The sequence below is a fragment of the Tyto alba genome, unplaced genomic scaffold (assembly GCF_018691265.1).
Source record: "Tyto alba isolate M040663 unplaced genomic scaffold, T.alba_DEE_v4.0 Super-Scaffold_23, whole genome shotgun sequence".
NCBI lineage: Eukaryota > Metazoa > Chordata > Aves > Strigiformes > Tytonidae > Tyto > Tyto alba.
Window position 1 is genome coordinate 28640610 of NW_024881297.1, and position 23069 is coordinate 28663678.

At 44.3% G+C, this 23069-nt stretch overlaps 1 protein-coding gene across 5 annotated transcripts; it reads right to left on the reverse strand.

The window, feature by feature from the left end:
* Window positions 1–475: 475 nt before the first annotated feature.
* LARP4 (La ribonucleoprotein 4) lies at window positions 476–22440 on the reverse strand. 5 transcript variants are annotated; one of them, XM_042796591.1, is made up of 17 exons: window positions 22317–22428; window positions 21012–21176; window positions 16518–16662; window positions 14796–14954; window positions 14389–14464; window positions 13725–13861; window positions 12844–12947; window positions 11690–11800; window positions 11248–11301; window positions 10401–10610; window positions 9806–9909; window positions 5860–6093; window positions 5011–5059; window positions 4650–4808; window positions 3929–4050; window positions 3468–3636; window positions 476–3273 (listed from the first exon to the last, which is right to left on the reverse strand). In XM_042796591.1, exons 2-17 carry the CDS (start codon window positions 21126–21128, stop codon window positions 2938–2940), a joined length of 2286 nt encoding a protein of 761 aa, XP_042652525.1. In that variant the 5' UTR covers window positions 21129–21176; window positions 22317–22428; the 3' UTR covers window positions 476–2937. The 5 variants fall into 5 exon arrangements, with proteins under 5 accessions (XP_042652525.1, XP_042652524.1, XP_042652526.1 ...); XM_042796590.1 differs by having other exon boundaries at window positions 16518–16665; XM_042796592.1 differs by lacking the exon at window positions 21012–21176 and adding an exon at window positions 16867–17041 and having other exon boundaries at window positions 16518–16665; window positions 22317–22427.
* Window positions 22441–23069: the final 629 nt, after the last annotated feature.

A 23069-nucleotide genomic window follows, 5' to 3' on the forward strand; every position in this document is an offset into this window, starting at 1 on the left:
GAGAATGTAGCAGCTAGCCCGTCTAAGTTAAATGTTTGCCATGCAATACAAGTACTGCAGGAGAACTTGCACACAAAACTATGGTTTTCACAGCCTTTATATTTACTTGGTTATTTCCCCACACACACAAAGGATTAGAAAGGAAGAAGGAAAAAAAAAAAAAAACAAAACCAAAAACAACCAAAAACCACAGTTATAAATGGCAGCGGGGGAGGAGGGAGAAGGGAATCGCTAATGTTAAATCCTTGCACGCAGGTATTAAATAAATAATTATGAGCGCCCTAATCTGATAAAAGTTTGAATATGCTGGAAAAAGCCAACAGGTTTACAGACTTATTTGCAGACACTGTACAAGAGCCATAATCTGCTGCTGGAAAACGCACGCCCAGGATATACAAAGCATCCTTTCTGCCGTCAAGTTTTTCCAATCACCTTACAAGAAAGACTGAACTGCAGTGATTTTTTTTCTTTTTTCCTCCCCCCACACCTAATAAATGAAGAAGTTACATTTCACAACTGTTAAAATTCAGGTACTTTCAGCACTACAAGGTTATTCTGTGCACTGCACTGAAAGCGGACGCCTGTGTGGATCAGAACTAGCACGCCGCCTCCCCGAGACCAACGTCTGCACGAGCCTCTTCCCAAATAACTCTGGGCAGCGAGCGCCTCGCGGCAGCTGCCGGCACCCAGCACTGACTCCACTTGGCAATGACAGTGCACATCCATCCCACGTATCTGTGCCTACCATATACAGGTTCGTTTTTTCCAGTTTGACAGCAGTAATCGTTTATAGCCTTTAAAATGATTTAAAATTAACTTTGAATTCATTGCGTTTCAGAACTTTTAACACTTTTTAAATATTTCAACTTCTCTATCATTCCAACAAATCGAAATAAATGGAGAAGGGTTCTGTAAGCATCCCTAAACTGTAGACGTGATCAACGATTTTTTTTACTAAATTAAAAAAAAACCTCCCAAACCCAGTACAGGTAGTTTAAAAGTGAATAATGATTTTGTTTTGGTTTTTTTTTGTTGTTTTTTTTTTTTTTATATATATATGTGTATATATATAACACATGCGTAGAAATGAACAGTTAACTGCATAAATACATTATATTGTGTTATGAATCAAATCAAAGCAATTGCCAAGCTGAATAATAAGTTAGAGAAATGACAACTCTGGCTTTATATATATATTTATAAAAATAGATATGAGTGTTCTCAAAGCAGTTGATAGAGAATGCCTACTGAGTAAGAAGTCGCCAAGGGTTATCTGGCTAAGAAATCAGAAGATGAAAATTTTCACAGTTATTTTAACTGCCACTTACATTCATTCTAATGGCAACACTAGCATATATTACTAAGATGTTTACTGTATATATCACAATTGAGTTTTCCAGTGTTCACAACGACTTTAAATTTGTACACTTGCTATTCACTAAAAAAATTTAAAAAAAAAAAAAAAGTGTGATTCTTACTGCTGGAAGCTACTTTTCCCTAACACTTTATACAGAACTTTGAACCCTGGCATGCTGATTTTGGCAGATTAATGCACTGAATTTTCCTATTTCAGTCATTATGGTAATCACCTTTAAACTTAACCACTTACTACACAATAGTGTTGCAAATTTAGTCAGCTAGGCAAGATGCCACTTTCAAGTAGCTTCTCTGAACATGAGGGGTTTTGTTTAACTCTTCACCTTTAGCTCCACTTTAAAGTTTTTAAAAGTCAGTTGCTACTACGTCAGCTGTAAACAATGAGTTCCCAGTACATATAAACCCTGATTTCTTGTATCCAGCGTCCAATACCCTACTCCAGAACACAAAGATAGGTCAGTATGTAGAAAGCCCAGACACGTCTCTGATTTGGTAGCCGTTCAGAGATGTTGGTTCAACCCTGGTGGGGCACGCAGAACTCCATGCCCAGGGCCCCCGTCTGCGAGGCAGAATTCCACATCTGCAACTGGAATTCCAGGCTCTTGACTTGTGCAGTAACATCAAGTACTGTATAGCCACCCATCAATCCTACACTGGGCCTGCCTCAGCAAAACATACCAAGATAAATACACAAAAGTCTGCAATAAAGAGATTAGAGAAAGTAACAAGCAAGAAAAAAAAAAAAAAAAAAAAAAAAAAAAACAAGCCTAAGAAGTTGCCCTCAAAAGGAGGCGAGAAAAAAGGGCAAATTAAAAATTCTGACGTGCTCCCTTCTGCCTCCTTCCAATTGCATCTAGAAGATGATTTTTGCTGTCCACATGCTCTGATCTACAATCCAGTATCCCGTAAAAATTATAGCTTAAAAAGCTTGCTAACTGAATTATTAGTAAGGTCAAGAGACTATACTTCAAGCTGGAAACACAAAGTTTACTACAGTAGTACATTCAGTTTTTATCATCAGTGACTAAGTGATGACAACAGTATCTGGCTGCACTCACTCCACTCACACCGACCAAGCACCTCAGCTGCAGACGTGCTCTGCAATGCAAGGCCATCAATGGCAGACACATCATCCGACAAGCCAAATGTTAAATAGGTTAAAAAAAGTTCTAATTTTACAGAAATGCTCATTTTTCAAAAATAATATTCTCTTATCCTTTTCCTCCTACACTGAGAGACAGGTTAATTTGTCAATTCATATTCTTTCACTTTGTCAAAATGCTAGTTTCACAACCCCAAAACTGATTTCAAGCAGGAAACCCTCTGCAAATTAAAAACAAAAATACAAAAATTATAATCTCTATATTTATATTGATTGGAATCCTCCAGCATTTGTGAAATCACTTTTAGAGATGAATTTTGGGACCCTCCACAACTCCTCCACACAAGCCACGCTCCAGTTCAGTATTCCCCTTCATGAATACTTCTTTCTCACAGTCTCCTTTGCTGCTTATTAGTCCACAGCTCAAATTAAATAGAGAATAATTGGCTGGACGAGTGTTACTTTGGTGACCGGGGTGGCACATACTGCTCCTTGCCGATACGTCGAGGTGCTCCCTGAGGCGATGATCTGCGTCCAAATTGGCGCCTCTGTTCCCTGATTTTCCCAGCAGCTCCCCTGGGAGGCCCGCTGCCTCGGAACCCAGAATAATCCTTCATTCGACCTTCAACCTTCTCATGAGCCTTCTCCGAAGCCTTCTCAGGTGTGCCGTTCTCTTCACTTTTGGCAGGGGGAACTATGTTGGTGCGATGTTCCCTAAGAGGCTGAACAGGAACTGGGGGAGGCTCCTTTGGGGGCTTCTGGCAAACTTCGGCGTAACTTAGCTTGCGTGGCTCCTTTGGGACCAAGGGAGAAGAGCAAGGTTTACAACCCAGAATATCCCCGCTACGCTCTTCCAGACTCTCTCAGGCACAAGCAGCAAGAACGCGTACAGCGAGCGACGACACCACAGCTGTGGCAAAAGGCACACAAGGTCCCATCCGAGAGAAAGTTCCCCCTGTTCCCCCCCCCCGCCCTGCTCTGGCCTTACCGGCGTCAGCGAGGCCGGAGCTGCACTTGCGTTACTGGGAGGGGACGCGGTGGTTGGCCTCGGTGGCTTTGCAGCACTGACAGGAGACACAGACACCGGTGGGGAAGCCTGGCTTGTAACGTCCTTCTGAGCAGACGCTTCTTCAGGTTTGCTGTCCGGCTGAACTGTGCTGTTACATCAAGAGCAACTGAATATTAAAACCTACTAACACGGAAATTAATGTTTGAGAAAGTATTTTCTTTCTTTGAAGTCACAGCTATGGTTTTTTTTTTTTTGCGGAACAGAATGGTACAGCCATTACCACCACGATTTGTTATTTCCATCTAGTGGCCTCCAGGGAAGCCGCCTACCGCAGACAAGAGAAGAAACACCAAATATTATTGCCACCTTGCTGGACACCAGCTAGAGTTTTTACTAGAAAATGTAAATTTTAATATTCTCGACTCCAACAATCTGCATACCTTAACACCACAGCTTCAGTCTGACTTGGTGAACTCACACTTGTGACAGGCTGTTGGACAGTGCTGGGCATCTGTTCTTCCTGAGCAGGAGCTGGACAGCTGGGCAGCAAATCTTTGCTTTCCTGCACAAAAAGCATAAGGTGCAGAAAGGTCAGACATGCTTACGTTGCTCCTCAATACGCCAGTTCAAGACATCTGAGAAGTGGGATGTTTCCAAAAGCTCTCAAGTCCTGGCTACAGGAATTCTGCTTCTTTTGGAGCATCGCCTCTAAAGCAATCACCCTTCATATGGGCAAAAGAAGTAGCAGGCAAAATGAAAAGTAAGGTTCTGTCACCCAGATTATCAATGCTTAGGCCCACCAGCTCAAACGACAGATTCATCTGGAAACAGCCCTTGCCGACACCACACACAAACTGCTCCTACGTCAGCAGCCAACACTCCTCGTTTGCCTGCTTGATTCCAAAACATTACTGAGCTTACAATAGTATAATTACAGAAGCTTCAGCTAAATACCCACAAAAAGCCAAGGAAATCCAAGAACAGAAACACAGAAGATGCTTATTATATATTAACAAATATATATTAACAAACATAGCAAGATGTTTGGGCTGAAAACATTCTAAACACGCAGCTCCAACATCAACTGATTCTTTAAGCAGGGAGAAGGGAGACACAGCACATGTGTGTTACTGTGGGCGAGCCAGAGCCAAGAGCTGATACCTTTTCTTTGCAGACTCCTTTAACAATATCGGACATCCTGCTCTCCAGCACAGGCTCGCCCGGTATTTTTGCTGTGCTGCCAGGCAAAGGTGGGAAATTTGATGCTAGCAAGTCAAACTTTGGTGTCTGAGTCTTTGTTTCTGCTGAAGGCTGAGGTCTCTAGAGAAGAAAAACACCCGTTAATAGAGCCATAACACCTAGCATTTTAAAAGCAGTGAACAAGTGTCAGGGAATTTCCTAGAAACACCAAATACCCACAATGAAATCTGAGAATTTAGCGACTATGCCATTCCTTCAATACACACAAAGCCAACACATTGCACTTTGTGCAGCTCCTCACAGTAAGGGAAGTGGAACTTACTGAAACCCGGTCATCTTCTCGTCTCCTCCGACCTCTGAAAACGTTCCTCCTTTAAAGGCAAAAAAAGAAATCAGTCAGTGCATTCAGCTAGCTGAAGTGCGCACTCGTCTGCACAAAGGGGAGCCTGTGGCAGGGGATTTACAGCAGCCTACTGATGTTTCTCAAGATACAGTTCTGGGATGTTCTCCATCTTCAGGAGGGGTCAAAGCTCTTACACTCTTGGAACATAGCCAATACAGGAAACAATTTCTCTTTTCTCTCCCCGTGGAGGAGGTACCCTAGAGCATTGTATCTGAACAAGCACAGTGACAATTAGACTATAATATTATAGAATCGTATCCTATAATTTTATAGTAATAAACTTATTCATCTGATCTCTCACATATCTGTCTTGGTCACTTATTTTTAAGTGTCTAAACCCTGAATTAACAGACAAAAGATAAAAACCAGTTAATCTTACAAAGTTTAGGAGCATCAAACTCCCCAACTGAGGATTTGCTTATTATTTACAGCAATATAAATGCCAACTTTACTTCAGCAATTGTTTTAATTCTAGGGACAAAGCAGACAGTTATTTTGAAATACAGACACCTCACTATCTTACTGCAAGGTGTTTGTCAGAATAACTAATAGCTGTCCAGTCAAGCAGGAAGCATTCGTGCTCCCAGTCAGGTATTTATCACACCTGGTTTATTTAAACATCAGTTTTCTCCTGGATGGTCTTTACAGAAATGTATACTGAGCCAATGGTTGATGATCCTTGGCTCACACAAGTCATTTGAACCTCCAACACCACGTCCCACCTGCACTGTTGTGTCACGGCAGAAAGCAGTACACACAGTTCTTTACCTGCCCCTGCCAATGCCATAATCGCCATTCTGCTCCATTTGTGCGGTAGGAGATTCCTTCTGGGAATAACCTTGGTCTTGGTGCCCAGTTAACGTACTGTTATGTCGCTCCATAACAAAATTCCTTGAGTTGGTTCTGTTCAGTGGTCCATCCCCCACCGGCATGGTACTGACGGCAGCGGGACCCTCCACAGCGTGCTCGGCGCTGTTAGACGATCGGAAGTGAGGCTTCACGCTGCAGGACACAGAGCAGCAGCTGTGTAACCCGGGGTTTAAACAACAAGACACAAAACTACCACCAACTACAGTTAATTCGTAGCTGACAAGAAAGAAGGAGGTTAGTAAGTACTGGAACTCCATCAGAGTTGTTTTCCTACGTCCATTCGTCAAGAACAAAGAAATTGTTCTCCTTACCTCCATCTATTCCTTTCGTTACAGTTTTCTTGCAACCTCCTCTCCTGTCAAGTGTTGCCATTTGAAGAAAACATTGAGATCACTGCCCAACAGATACCAAAAGGGATGGGGAGAGGAAAAAAAAAAAACAAAACACACAAACAACCAAACAAAAAACCCCTCAACCAACAAAAAAAAAAAACCAAAACACTCCAAAACATAAGGGTGGTAGAAGAGCCAGAAGAACCCGAAGAGGGATTCTTCATTTGTCTGGGCCTGCAGCATGGACACAGGGCACTGGAAAGTGATCTGGAGAAACAAGCCGAGCCTGAGGAACAAACTGATCTGGCCACAAGCAAGAAAACCAAACTGAAACAAGAAGCCAGAAGTAGAAGACAATAAATAGACTGAAGAGGGGAGATAAGCCCAGGGCAGCTGCGAGCCCATCTCCCCAAGAGCTGGAAAAGCCAGGATCTTAGTTCCACTGTTCCTGTTACCAAACACCCACAAGATCCACTGCAGCTTACAATACCCCAGACATTTTACCCAGTTATTGATTATTCAGCATTAAAGCTGTATTCCCTTCAAACACAGACACAGCTGTGCATGCTCAGTGTTGCTGCAAGTTAAGGCTCAGGGCCTTAAATGCAGAATTACCCAGAAAAACTCTGACCTACCATAACAGGGAACAGTTTTCTGGAGCAGCATTCCAGTGCCTTAGACTATTTTCCACTTCTGTACCTTGCTGTCTTTTCCACACAGCATCAAGCTGTTTTGGCAAGCGAGGCAAGGACCTTAAAAATCTATCTTTCTCCTCTGGTCAACCCTACACATCTCATAATTTAAGGACAGAGGGAGGATTCTGCATGCTTAATGCTTTTAAGCAATCTCATGATGATGTTCCATGCAACCAGAAGAAATTCTCCCACTGCCAGCCAAAGTACGATTCCTGTCCGGGAGGAGAAGTTAACTTGACTACATGATCTCTTACAGAGTAATCAAGAAGCAGCCTAAAAAAGGGTCCTTTCTTTCAACAGACCATAAATCATGCAGCTTTTGGTTTCTCCAAGCTAAGCAAACATGGAAAAGCACGTTGTGGATGCCACGGACCCCAGACCGCCTAACAAAGAGGTAGTTTCCTTCCAGCTTCCACTAACTTGTTCCCTCCCACTCAGCCACAGAATTTAAGTTGGGAGGAAAAGAAAGCAAAATAGGAGAATTCAACAGATGATCAATTATCATTTGTTAGCACTGAATCAGAACAGCAGCGGGTGATGTGGTTGTTGCAGCAGCAGATTCCTCTCTCTGCTTGTCTGTTGTCCTGTGGTATTTTAAAAATCAGCTCCACCACTCTCTGGCAGATTTCTCCATAGCCTTTCAAATAACAGTTGGAAATTCTGCAGCATTTCAATATGTCACCAGAAAGCAGAACAAAAAAATCACCCTTTTATATACCGAATTTGAGTGGTCACATTAATCTGCTTTACCAAAGACATTTTAAATTACCTTTTAGATGGCTGGATAGAAAAATATAAATTTAACCAATATTAGAACTAAGGATTCTCTGTTACAATGACTCGATCTTCCTTTCCCACAAGGATGTCGCAACAAGCCAGGGCAAAATAAATATGACTGGCTTAAACAAATGTTTAGCTACAGAGAAAATCCAATACTTGACTATTAACTGCCTGTATGACAAAACAAATCAAGTTTAATGAGCCAGGACAGAAACTCAAAAGCAGCAGCTGGATGAAACTGTCCAAGTGAGCTCTTCTGCAGTTCAAGAGAAGACAGGCTGAACAAAGATTAATTCATACTTCACAGCTTTAAGAAGCTTTAAGAACCAGTTTTCAGGCCCCAATAAGGTTAAGTTTTCCATCAGCAAAGATCATAGGGAGGAGGTAAGCTCACTAAATTCTTCCATTTTGTTCAATTCACTCTTAAAATGGAAGATTCGCAAGTCATTATTCAGCCCTCAGATCTCATAATCTTACCCGTCACTGAGAAGGCCACAATCTTGTCTGGGCAGAAGAGCAAAGCAGAAAAGACAAAGAAAGATGAAGAAGAAAAAAAAGCAGAGAGAAGAAGAGATGATGTGAGAGAGCAAAAAGAAGGAAAAGCATGAGGTGCAGGCTGCCCAGACATCGACTGTTGGACCTGTTCTCTCTTAGCGCGATACTTGATCATCACTGGGCCAAACTTTCGAGGCTGTGCCTCCCTGTTACCTTGGCAGTCTCCTGTTTGCACAGGAATCCTGCTGAAGCATAACTAATGTCTGCTGCCAGAATATGAAGATTTACTACCATAAAACCAGAGCTTTGTCCTAGCACAAAGGCTGAACAAGACTGGCAGGAAAGATAAGACAACCACGGCAGACCAGCAGAACTTGTACACACTTGACCCTAAAGCTGTAACTTCACAATGACTGAAGTTTTACAAACTAAAGCCTTAACACAACCAGAAGAGTTTTAAAAGCTTGAGGATTATACAGATGGGATCTACAAGGCAGCAGTGAACGCGTGGGCATTTCAAGTTGTTAATATTAGGGTACATACAATTCTTGTACAGTTTCAGCATCCGTACTTCTGAGAGGATCCATATACGGTGAGAGTTTTACAGGCTTTAAGTCCGGGCACAGTTTAAGGCCAAAACCCACCCGCTTTATACAAAGATCTTAGCTGGGAGCTGGGCGGCTGCAACTGAATCAGCTGCCCCATCTTCCAAGTAGAGTCATTCTACCAGTTTCACAGCCTGTTATTAAGACTCTGCTGAGTCACTGCAGACCAAATCCTGAAGGTTCACCTTCTGCCAACAGCCACAAACCTTAACTGCATCACAAAACCACTTACGGTACCAGCAGTTGTCAACCAATTTCTCAAACAATATAAAAAGCAATTCCCATGCTACCAAGCCCGCATGCTGAATACAGTGAAAGAGCTTGCAAATAAAACAATTTCCACCCACACAAACAGATTACTACTCCATTGTATTTACAGAGTACTGTTCCAGCAAATACAAAGCTGTTTCCTCCTCCCCAGTGTTTATATCTGAGCTGAGTCCTTACAGTTATCAGGAAAGATGGGGATAAAGCAAATAAATTATCGTAACAGACTCAGCATCAAGCAGTTGTAGCATACAGCAGTCAGGGCATGCAACTCTCAGCTGCATAAACTGAATGGCTCTCTGCAAGACTAATCACACAACAGGAAAAGCTTACGTTTGTGCTGCAGGAGTTTATAATCTGCGTATAACAAACAGAAGTATTACCTTGCGAGGAAGTTATTTATTTGTCTGCAGAAATTCCTCTGAGGCCTTTAGGAGGAGTTACCTTTGCTCTCTCCAGCACACATGTCCATTACTTTAGGATCTTAAGCTGCCACCTTGATTTTAGTTTTATTTTATAAATCAAGTTGAAAAACATCATACATATTTGATAAACAAAATAAGTAACCTCGTCCCATCAGAAGGCACTGCATTTTACAAGTGCAAGGAACACTTCAGGATCTCAACACTGTAAGTTCTCAGAGAGCAAACAACTGACAGAGCTATCTTACCGATTTCTATGGAATGGGCGACCTATACTCAAAGAAGCAGCATTTGTTTTATATGATCCTGGTGTATTAAAGCCATTCACAAATCCACCGTTAGGAAAGGGGGCCTGCAACAGACAGAACAGTCTCAATGGCTGAACTAAAAAGAAAAACGTTTGCAGTTTTATGAGATCAGCTTCAGCACTTACTCCTCTAGTCTGTATACCCTTTTACACCGGGCTACTGAATCTACTTTGTGGTAAACTTACTACTAAAGCAAAAACCCCACCAGGTTAACAGTTCTGCACATCTACTTTAGCATCAGAGTCCTCCTGGTTCCTGGAAGAGCTACAAAGCTCTTTCAGTGGCACTACCTACTGGATAATGGCATTTCACACCAAAATTTCTTGAAATAAATGGCAGCCAATAGCGAGACATGCAGCCTGACAGTCTTGCTTTATCAGGTCCATGACATAACATGAAGTATCATAAAACAGAGGGATCTGACTAGAAAACCTGTGCATTCTACAGCTGAAAAGCCCACTAACCCTATTGATTTGTTAATCAAATTATTCCTGATGTTTCATAGCTCCTCTCATTTTCATCAGCTGTGACTTACCAGTGGTGTTTCAAAGTAAGGTGCAGGATTTGGAGACCATGTCTGAGGCACAATGCTGTAAATAGAGTACTGCTGAGGACTATATACAGGCTGCATAAACAGTGGTGAGGCAAACTGTGCTTGGGTTTGAACTGGCTGAGTATAGACACTGGAATCCACTACCCGGTAACCATTCTTAGCAAAAAATGTGTTGATGGCTTTTATCCTTGCCTGCAAGATATCAAATCACATCGCATACATTAGTTGGGAGAAAAGGAGAAGCAAGACATGAAATCTTTCTTGCCTACTGAAACGGTAACAGAAGGGACGTGAAGAGGGAGTAGGCTGATTACTACTTACAAATAAAAACTGATAAAAATCAATCCAGAATACATTCTTACAGCATGCTAAAGGGAAGGACACACACTCTGCTTTACCTAGAGAACCTGTCAAGTTAAACACTGCTTTCTACAGCCTCCAATTCTGACAGTTCCTCTCACAGTACAAACAGCTTGCTTCAGCCTTATTTGTAGAGCAGCGCACTCAAGCTAGAGACTCACGATGGCAAGAGTCCCTCTCCTGAGTTCTGCAGACCCAGATTCTGGGGAAAGTGGAGAAGCGAAGACGAAACAGGAATGTGTTTCACACCTCAAGGGAAGCAGCACTGTGAATAACCAGCAGCCACTGAACTGTAATTTTTCAAAGCTACCCATGACCTCATTCAAGTTAACAGCCTACAGAGCGAGTGCTAGGAACGATCCCACAGCTAACTCCTTAGTTCCACCCCCCCCATAAATGCACACCATCATCCAAATAGAAACAATAAATAATTCAATCCAAACAGAAACCTCATATAAATCAACCTTACCATTACTGGCTTGCCCTGAAAGGTTTTCACTTCTTCCCTTAAGTATTTAAATGCCTGCACATACAAAAAAGATTTACATTAGAATATCTTGATAAAATTGTACTTCTCAAAGGATATTACATGATTTAACATGACTGTGTAGCAATGTGCTTCCCTGTTAGCCCAGCTAAATTCATTAACACTTCAAATTCAGGATACCAGATGTCAGTTATGGCCAGAGAATACTGAGGCAAGAGGCAGACAAAGGGATTATAACCCTACAATCTCATTTTTTTTTTTCCTCTATTAACTAGAATTTGCCAATAACCTCTCAAAATAACAACAGGAGGATAAGTAAATAAACATTCCTTTTAGCCGCAGGAAGCATGCATGCAATTCTCTTGAGCAGGGGGATTAGTAACAGCAACATTGAGATGTCATTAACGACTGAAGGCAGCCTTACCTGTTGCGCATCTGTATCTGACTGGAATGTAACGTACCAGTTGTTGTTGTGAGCAAACTCACAGCTTATCACTTTGGGGCAGTTTTCATTTTTAAACAGAGCCTTCACTTCCTAGGGGAAAGAAGAAGTCAGGCAGTTAAGGAGACTAAGCTGTAAACTGAACACTAAACCAACAGAAGTTTACGCTCCAGCTCCTCAGCTGCAATCTTCCCTTGACCAGGGATGTTCCTCTATTCCCTTGGCAGGTCTGCCAGACACCAAACGATCCTCTACCTGCTTCTGAACCCAAGAATACTAGTCCAGCCTACTGAGTGCCCCAGATAAAAAGCAGCAGGCCCATCTAGTAAGAAAAACAAGATCAGTGTAGAACTGGTGGTATTTCCATATGAAAGAGGTAACAAAAATGTGGCTTTAGATCAGGAGAATCATCTAGACAAGAATGATTCTAACAAATATTTCTAAATCAAGGCAACCTGACAGCTTTGCAATAATCAGATTTTAAAGAGAGGGCAAAGCAGCTCTTCAGAGTTTGCATTAAAAGAACTAATTAAAAATGCTAGCAGACAAACACCCTGTGTTACAACCTTAAAAACCAAAGAATTAAATCATTCTGTTAGCCAAATATCGGTAGGAATTTTATTATCCTCCCTTTTCTAAACATAATGAGCTCAGCTCACACTGGGTCACAATGAATGAGAAATGTTTAGTAACATTTCTTGCTGCCAAAACAACCGTCTGACTTCAAGTAAAGTTACTGCTGTGACAAAAATTCAGCCTGAATTCCAAGCTATGCCCTGGACTGATTTTATTTTTGGATCTGAAAAGAAACCAGTTCAAACTTCCTTCCAGAAAAGCCCAGCTAGCTCGATTTCTGGTGACAAAAAAAAAAAAAAAAAAAAAAAGGTTTACTTAGGAACATTTTAATATATTAGTAAATAATGGGAAGGGACAACAATGCCAAGTTTTTGCTTTGGCTTTTTTGACAATACAGCCAAGGCAGAAAAAATTGCTTATGCGGTTTACAAGAAAAAAATATCTGGGTTTAATCAAATTAAATATGAGTGTACTTTTTAAGCACCACTTCCTGTTGCTGTTTGAAGATACCTTCCAAAAACACCAACAGGCTTTTATGTTTTTCTTCTGTATTTATTTACCTCTATAGGTGTTGTTTCAGGGATCTCACGGAGAATGATAATACATCGTTTGTGGTTTGGTCTTACTTTCTCCCCTCTCTCATCCACTTGTACCATAGGAGAAGCTACAATTAAAATGTAAAAGTTGGCTTAATATTGGACATTGTGCACTGCAAAACATCTCAGCAATACTAGACTCCATTATCCAACTTGCAACAAAGAACTGCGATGGACTGCTTAAGAAACCAGGTTTCTCAAATTCAGGGTAAAGGACTGTTTATCAGCTATAGTCTGCTTCACCTTCAGTATTTTTGAGCTGTTTGGCTGATGTTGCCTCCACTGGCAGCTCAGATATCTGAAAAGCTCAGTCCCAGATTTGATTCACTCCCAGCTCAAATTCAAAGAAGGGGATATAAAGACATTGCTAGACAGAACCCAAATAGGAAAAGTTCAAATATGAGTAGGGAAATCAAGTCAGAATAAAGTCTTAAAAAACTCACAACTGTTTCCATAAGCAGCCATGTGCAGAATCAGCACAGGACAGTAGCTCTGAAGAACTCTTACTTATCTTTTTCCAGTAAGTTTTTTCTAGTTTTAGCATTTCTAGTAAACTTCTGCAGTGAATCAGAAAACTAGATTTACTCCCAGAATAAGACTTTCATTGCTAGCAATATCTTAGAGTAGTCTCTTACTGGGACAGATTCAGGCAGATTATTATAAAGCATAACTAGAATTCAGGCATCTGGAAGAGCCACTTATTCAAACATCTCTGCAAAACAAGGTTCCCGTCACCATTTACCAGAAAAATACACCATAATCAGCTAAGAGACTAGTACACATCTCTCTAAAGCAAGGAAGGATTCTTGGTTATACTGATACAGACACCAAAGACCCAGACTTACATCTCAGAACTTCAAGAATAAGGTCCATATCAGTTGTCAGCTTCTTAATACCTTCCATGTTGGCAATTGTCCATATTGGAACAAACTGATCACTATCCATTTGAGACATCAGGTAGAGATCCTTTGAAAGATTCTCACTAAAAAGACACAAGTTCACTATTTTATAAAAATCTTGAACTTTACTTACAGAAGCCTCAAAACAACAGGATAACTGCAGGCTTAAATATTCACCAATACCATCCACAGCTAATCCTACCCAAACGTATTCAGATTTTCTCTCCAGGAAAAAATCCTAGCAGATCACCACAAAGCAGAATAAGATAATTTAGAACAGTGCTCTGCAATTTAGTCTGCAAAATGGATCTTGCCAGAGACCTCTTCTGGTAATACACAGCTAAATTATCTCAGCATCTTACACCTGCGAAGCACACAAGTCATACTCAATTCTCATTAAAGGAGAAGGATGCATGGACAGGACTGAAACAGCTGAAAGGTACCACAGGGCTTCTAGAGCATTTTAGTAAATCTTGCTTCATACCGTAACCAACTCCCTCACAGTTAACATTTTTATGATGATGATAGCACATATCAAGCCAAAAAAGAGGAAAGTTTGTCAACGGTTTTAATAAATGGTTTGTACAAAGTTGAATTAACTGTACTGTACCGTGAGAAGCAGAATTCAAGTTGTTTTTTCAAACATTCTCTAATGTCTTCTGTCGACACAGTGGAGCTGCCTTCACCTAAAAGTTACCACATTCACCATCAGATCTGTTTCACCGTAAGCACACAATGCAAGAACACATTTCATTGTTCAGTAAAAGAATGAATCCTTCTGAGTAGGACCAAAAGGCAAAGGTCATCTGGGACATGTTTAAAAACCACCATACTACACATTCTCAAAATTACTTTGATCCCACAATTTTCACCTACTTGGCCGAGTGCTACGGCTGGCTTGGATCTTCTTGAATGCGCATGGAACATTTCAAAGTTCCTACTCGGTCACACCGTAAGTGCAACAAAAGTTCAGGGGATTACAGGTACCGACAATGGTATTCTAACCTGAATACTCACCAGACACTTCATAGATCTGGTATCCAAGGTCTTCGGTTGCTAAGACAATTCCGTTTGCAGACGCTTCGTCAACTCCTGTGCCATTTCTTGTGGCTTCACAAGACGGGGAATACATCACTTCATATTGCTTGCAGCTATCCTCTGAAATCTCTATGTTACCTGGCAAAAGAACACATCATCAACAGAGAACCTACTATAAGCTTCACAATGTTTTCCATTTGAAAAATCCTGGCTACCAACATTAAAACAAACACTGGAGAATGGTGTAACAAAGTGTCTAGACTTAGTCATCGCTTGGTAGCTTTTCAGTGTCTACTTTGTGTTGGACAGCACTTTCTGTGTCTCCTATTTCAGAAAGATCTTCTGGTTTGCACATGGGTCTCCGGGATAAGTACACAAAAGAATCATGAAGCTTAAGATCTCCAAAAGTGGCAGAAGATCTAAAAACCCAGGGTTTCTACCTGAAATTTTAAATATTTAAACAAGGTTCTTAAAAACAAAGCATTAAAACAGCTTACATCTCTTCAATGCATTATATAATTTTATTTATATAAAGGATTCAGGAGCATCTAGCAATTGTTATAAGACACAGTGGAATGACATTGGAATTGGCCAATCTCTCACTGAGGACACCTCAGCTTAGTCTTCACCACAGCTGCTCGAGATAGAAACAAGCACAATTTCAGTTTAATCCAACAGTCAGGGAAAGGAGATTGTTCAAAAAAAAAATCCACTGCTCTGCTAGATCTGTTCCACGCTAATGATGAATCCACTAAAAACATGCTCGGAGAAGAGCTATTATTGAACTACTTGATTAGAAATTGCTTAAAAGCAAGAAGAACAGATTTGAAAAAATAGACCTTATTTTTCCAGCAGTGTAACACTGCCACGATTGCTTCATATTGTTATGCAGAGACAAATGAGTTTCTCTCAGACAATGCACAAACTCAGTACTCTCTCTTCACTTCTGCTGACTTACCAGAAACTTTTCACAGAACCACAACAACCGAATCCTGCCTTCTTTATCCCCGAATTTTCCTAAATACTTTTCCAGGGAAACTTCTGCTTCCCAATTAACAGGCCTCTGCCGTATTTTGAGTAACCTCAGCTATACAATTGGCTTCCTATCAAGCCTAAGCTAAACTAGACGAGTTAAACCGTTTGAATATTTAGTTCTGGACAGCAAGACTGACCATGTGGTAAGGATGGAAAATGGGGACTGAAACGGAATACAGACTAAAGTGAAAGGAGCCAACCGTAGAAGCTTTGCAGTTCCTACTCCAGTACGAACACTACTGCCTAACGGTTCTCAGCAGCACCTCAGTGACCTACCGGGATTGCAGGTGGCCCTCAGATCTTATCTTCCTGTTCACAGGGTCAAGCGTATACCAAAGTGCAGCAATGGCGAACAAGACAAGTTACAAATCCATTCCTACACATTTAGCATCCGGCTTCCCTCTTAGCGCGTTACTCAGTCATCATCGGGCCCCTTGGATCCCGCTGAAGCCGCCTGTCCTAGCACAGCTCTGGACACCTTGAACCCCGACACCAAAGCTCCCCGGCTCAGACCCCTGATCTCTACAAACTGCCTGCTGCTTCCTCACTTACTGCTCCATCAGCACCAACAACCCCAAGGACAAGAGCAAGAGGTTGCCTCTCGCCCCGGCACCGCCCAGCGAGGGCCGTATCGCAGCGTGCGAACGCGGGCCCGCGACAGCTCACCCTCGGAAGGCGTCCCTTGTGCAGCCGCTGGTTCCTGCCACGGGTGCTCTGCGCCATTTGTTGGTGGCACAGCCTCGCCACTCCCTTGCGGTACTTCTTGCCACACTTTGGCGTTAGGGTTTAAGCCAGCACCTTTCGATGTTACCTGCTGAAGAGACCAGAACGCTTTTATTAGGAAAAATAATCCAAAAATGCCTTAGAAGTCAAGCCAGACAATATAGGTGAATTTAGTGATTTTCTACAGAGTTTCGCATCTCGAGTGTCTAACCAGCTATTAAGCACCTATGTGATTTTTTTCATTAATCAAAACAGGAAAATCCTTGGTATTTTCCAAGTATTTCATTTCTACCTCCATTAGAAGTGTTGCCTTCAACCTCTCTTTATTGACATCCGACAACATCAGCAGAGGAAGCGGCTAGCCGTCAAGGACTCTGGTAACTCATAAGCTTTTAAAGACTTGACTGTCATAATGCTCCAGTCCCCTTTCACCAGAAAGGGAAATTTTCCCTCCTCCAGACCCCTTCCTAGAAAGGAAGGTAAAAAAACATATGTCAAGGAGAAGAAACTAATGACTTACTGAATTAGTGACATCTGTACTAACTAAGCATCACCTGTGCTATGCCAGGATTCCTCATGAACTTACCTGAGTACTACCTGATTTCCCCGTGAGTTTACCTACATTTTATACACACCAGTGTATGCTAATAATTTCTTTAAACCTGTAACCAAGGAGATTAACATTTTTGAAGTGCCAAGGCAAACATACACACCATCACAGCCTGCTGGCAGGGGGAGAACAGGTCTGTCTTCCTTTGAAACTGGGCAACAAGGACCATAGTTAGAGCAAGAGTGTAAACCATGAGCCAGACAAGAGAAACTGCTGGATCCCAACCTGGAACCCGACACAGATAAAACACTTGTTCCTACAGAAAAGACGGCACCCTCCAAAGTCTCCTTCTGAGAGCTGCTCAGAAACAAAAAGATATTTGGGTAAGGAGTCCACTAATTCACCTACAGCACAGAGGATAAGCATTGTAATGGCTTTCGCCCTACCATGATAGAACTGACTCCTTCCACGTAGAGAAGAAAACTGTGCTTTTGCAAAAACTCTCCTCCCAAGAATTCCTGACGCCCCACAAGCAACTAATACAGTTTCCTTCAGACACTGAACGACAGTCCACTTCACTCAAGCTGTTTGCTTGAATTTAAAAGGCAAAAGACATTCATCTTAGCTCGTATCTCACAAATAAGGAAGCTTGACATTTCAGAGGCCAGCCCCCTGAATTCTGAAATTAAGGAGTGGCTTACTACCAGGCCTCAAACATAAAGCAAAAGGATAAGGAAGCAGTCGCAATAGCTTTAGAGATAATTCCTCGGCCAAGGTCACACCTAGTTCCAAAGCTATTTGCTGCAAGGACAAGCCCAAATTCGGTAACAAAAAGTCTCCAAACACTGGAGAGGTTCAAGACAATCACAAGAGAAGGAAAACCAAAGATCACCATTTCTGCAAGGCCCTCCTTGGGATTCAAAATCCGCCCCCCCCCCCCCCCCAAACTGATTTAATCCACACAGCAATGGAGTTTTCTCCCTTTTGTTAATTTTAGCAGAATATAACTGGAAACAGAAAGAAGAACTCAAAAAAGTTCAGTGTGAAGGGGCACATGTACATTTCCCTTTTCAGAAGTTGTTCTCCAACAAAACAACCTGAGAAGAAAAACCCAGTAACCTGTTGCACCCACGTACTCTCGCTGTTGATGTCGTTCAGCAAGTTCAAAACTTCACCCAGCTCAACCGCTGGGCCCCGCTGTGACGCAGCTACCTGCCAGCGTGGGCACCTGCTCCAGAACCAAGAACCGGCAGATCCCACTTCCTTGAATTTACATTTCATCACAGCAAGAAAGACATGTTCAGGAGATGATTCATTATTTGATAAAAATAAGCATGGCCTCACTACCTTACATCTTTGAGGTTAGCATTTAGCTCAAGCTGAAAGTAATTTTAAGGAATAAGTGTGGTAAAGCAAAACTGAAACACTTTAGGGAGATTACTGCGCTTCTGGAGATGACCAGAAGTAAAAAGCAACGCTGAGTATGGCAGATGATGTTACTCACTTTAGCACATATTGAAAGACACACGTGGTAACACGGAAGTTCAGAAATCACAGGTCCAAGTGAAAAGTGCAAAGAAACAGAATAGATTCAGGCTGATAAAGCAATGAATGGCCCTATTAATACAGCGGCTGAAATACACACCTGAACCAGAGCGTGGGCTACTTCCTCTTTTTTCTAGAAACACTTAATGACATGTAATGCCATTCTGCAAGACCCAGCCCTGATGTCATGCATCTTAATAGCAAGACACGATGGACTCCGAAAGGATAAAAAGTCCCTAATTTACATAAGCTTTTTGAAAATACAGTCTGCTATGCTCCAGGAGCAGCGCCTCGCCATTCTGGCAAGCGGCTATTCTGAAGAGGAGGCCAAAATATCAATTCTTGCTTATTTAACTGAGGCTAACAAATACTGAGCCCATTTGATTGGCTGCAGAACAATCCTCCCAGCTGCTATCGGGAACTTTCATGATGAGGTTAAAGCTTTACAGAGTTACAAAGGTTAGGAACACTCGCTGGTATCCACGAGCTGACAAAGCTGTCCTCCTCAGCAGAGCTTCCCTCTAGTTTACGGTACTTTTGGCAAATGTGAATCAAAGCTTCTCCTCCAGCAATTCCTTAAAATTGACTATTGAAGCATTTGAAAGGATGGCAAAGAATATTCTTAATATTGTAACAGTCTAAATTACGTTTAGCAGACTCAGTTAAGCTAACAAGAAAGTGCTCAGTTTCTTTTAAAGCATTCAAATTATCATGAAGCAAAATCGTAACACTGAGCTTTTCACAGATTTCCCAGAGCAGACTGACTCTCTAAAAGGGAATATAATTGAAAAATCTAGAAGAGAATTCAATCAAACTTGGGATGTGAGAATCCAAACGTTTTCCAGAAGTGGAAGTGTAAGCAGAGAGAAAAAAAACACCGAAGGTCAGCAAACCTATGGGAGGTTGGCAAAGAGAAGCCTTGTGCTGGTGGGGGGACACGACAGGTAGGGAAACGCGCATCTGCGGTGGACTCGGGCACAAGCCAGTACAGTTACCTGTCACCTTCTCAAAGCTTATCCAGGCTGTGAAGCAAACCAAAAAAGAGAGAAAGCGGATGTCAAACCAAAAGCAACAGGCAGAGGTCCTTTGGAACTGCCTGCGGGACATCACGTAACAACCATTGAGTGCTCCGAACAGCCCGGGGAATTCTCAAAACACCCAGTAGCTTTAATGGCTACAAGAGTTACTGCCACTGAATGCAGCCTGGGTTTTTTTCCATTCACCAGCACGAGCACCCCAGGACTAGGGGTGCCTCCTTTATCCCTCCGTAACGCAAACGCACAGTTGTGCCGTAGGAAGGTGGTACCACCCTCACCTGTGCCAATGGTGTCCATCGCTTCTGTGTGAGCAGGGACAATTTGGGGGGTTTGCACCTCAGAGAGAAGCAGGAAGCCTCACCTGCTAGGAAAGAGGGCCAGCAATGCTCAGTGCTCCACACAGTTGTGGTTTTTCTAGCTAGGAAGCATTGCTGGCAACAATTAGGGCAGCGTTTCACCCACCTGAAATGCACAGATTTGAATTTTCCCAATAAATTACTAATATATTGAATTAGGAACCAAAACCTAAAGCAGGCACAGCAAGCCATTAGCAATTACATTTTTCACAGTGCATTTAATAATATTCCCAATGCACCTTAATTATTGATTGTTAACAGCATGCTGGCCCTGGCTCCCAGTGGAAAACAAGACCTACACCAAACATTAATGCATGAAAAATAGCACAAGCCCTATACCACTCCCTCACTGCAGCAAGTTTTTCTTGAGCTAAAAGATATTCAAGGAAAACAGAATTCCACCGTGCATACTGAGAGGGAGTCAATTCACAATCACAATGTGCACACTTCAGTTAAGTCTAAAATATAATGCTGACAGCTAAAGTAAGTCGGCTAATCCTTACGAATCCTTTGGGACTTCTAACACAATCCTGGACCTTATTTTTCAGGCAAACCTGAAGATCCCAATAGAAAAGCTGCCATCTGCTTCTAGGCATCCAACTACAGTGTTTCACAGTGCCTGGGAAGACCTTAAGTTCCCTGTCCTGGCAGCAAAAAGGCATCTTCAGAAATTCTAGCTTGTCTTCAGGAACTCAAAATTAAACATTATTGATGTTCTCTGAATGAAGATCACAGAAACTAACTCGCAACGCCATCGACAGAAGAGAAAGAAGAAGCTCAAACAAAACTACCAAAGTCAAGTTTGTGCTTTAAAAGGGTTCATGAAGCACCCAGACACGCGCTGCCTGGCTTCGCAGCCTCCTGATTTTGCTTCGGCTCCCCGGGAGCTGCCCGAGCCCCATCCAGAGCCCAACCACTCCATGTCACCACTGCGGGTTCCAGAACGTGCCTTGCACGGCCGCTGCTCGGAGGGGCCAGCTCCGTCCCACGGGCTCCACTCCGGCTCTGCTCCGACGCGCTCGGCCTCGGGCAAGGCTGGCCGCTCGCAGCTCCCAGCTGCGGTCATCGGGCTGCAGCTCCAACTAGCTTGAACAGTTCCTCTTCAAGTTAAATACTGCAAAACCAAATTCTTAAGACCTGTCATTCCGTGTTCGTGACATCTTTTTTCCTCTCAGTACAAGTCAAGTAACATTCAGTTCAAAACTGAGGCAATCAGTTTAAGAAAAAGAAGGTGTTTCCCAAACCTTTTTATTTGGAGGTTCTTAACCGCAGAATATCTGCCGGTATTCATGTAAAAGCCCACCACCACTGCACGTGAACTGCATACGCCATTAGCAGTCGACTCACTTCCCTCAGTTGTTTCTTAATTAACCCAGCAGCTGTTTGCTTTGTGCACTTTTTGGACAAAACTTATTGCAAAGTTTAAAGAAATACTGCAGTTGCCTGGGTTCGTCCAGCAAAGGCTGAAAACCGCTTCACCCAAACCCGCGAAAAGCCGTAACTGAGGGAAGCCCCGGCGCGGGCTGCGGCGCAGGCCCGGGCCAGCACACCGCCTCCCGCCGCGCCAAGCGACCGGGGGGCGCAGGGACGGACAGACGGACACGGCCCGCCCGCCTCGGGTGACCTCCACGCCCGAGCTCCTCGGCCCCACGCGGTGCCCGACCCGGCGCGCTCACAAACGGCGGGGCCGCTCCGCCGGCCGAACCGTCTCTCCCCGTTGCCATAAACCACCCCCTGGCCCCCCCACCCCCGCGGGTTTCATTAACGTCTTTAACGAGGACGCCGCGGCTGGGCCCAAGCGAAATCGCCGGCGCTGCCGCTCCGCGGGACGCCGGGCCGGGCCGCCCCCCCCGCTGGTACCGGCACCGGGGCCGTTCCGCTCCCCGCCGCGGGCGCGGGAGGCCCCACCAGTCCCGTCTCCCCCGCCCCGCCGCCCCAGGGCCCGCGCCGCGCGTTAACCTTCACGGCAGGCCGCGGCGCGGCGGCTCCCCCGGAAGGTCACCGCGGTGCCTTTCACCCCCCCTCCCCGCCGCTCCCACGCGGAGGCCCCGGCACCGGCAGAACCTTCCAGAGCGCCGAACCCCCCCCCCCCCCCTTCCCCTCCTCCTCCTCCTCCTCCTCCTTCTCCCGCCGGGCCCGCGGCCGCCGCCCCCGGATTTGCTGTGTCAGCCCCGTCCCCTCCCCCCGGCGCGGCGCGGCGTGCGCGGCCTCCCGCCACATGGCCCGGCCCCGCAGCCGTCCCGCCGCGCCTCACCTCCACGAACAGCAGCATCCTGCCAGCCCGCGCCCCAGGCCGGCGGGCCCGCGATCCGCTCCCCGCTGCCCGCCGCCGGCCGCGCCAGCGATAAGGACACCCGGGCTCCGCCTCCGGCCGCCGCCGCCCGGGCCCGGCCCCCTCCCGCCCTCCGCCGCCCGCCGCCTCTTCCGCCGCCCGCAGAGCGCTTCCGGGGCACGGGCGGCGCCGGGACGGCCCATGTCCCACGCTTTGGAGGGGAGGGGGGAAGGGGGTGGACCACTCCGCCAGGGGGTGAGGCAGCTGCCCCCCCGCGGGCGGGAGTGGGCTGTCCCGCCCCGTCGAAACAAGGCGCGGGGAAAGGAGCCGGCGTGGGGTGTGATCGCAATTTCCAGGGTTTGGGGTGTTTTTTTTTTCGTTTGTTTGTTTGTTTTTTTTTTCTTGTTTTTTAAATGACAGAACCCGAAATACTTTTTTTTTTTTTTCTTCCACCAAACGAAGGCGTATCCCCCGCCCAGCGGCGGGCGCGGTCCCTCTCCGCAGCATAACCTGCCGCCCACCCGCGCAGTCTTCGCACCCACCACGCCGGCGTGGGGTTTGGTTTTTTTTTTTTAATTTATTTTCCTCGTTCCCCCCACCCCCCCCCTCCATTTTTCCTCTTTCCGGTTCAGCCCCTCAGCGGCCCGCAGGGGTCACTGCTGAACAAGGCAAAGCCAGGCGGTCCCCGCACCTCCTTCTCCTCGCCCACGCTGTGCCCACGGACACGGGTTTGGC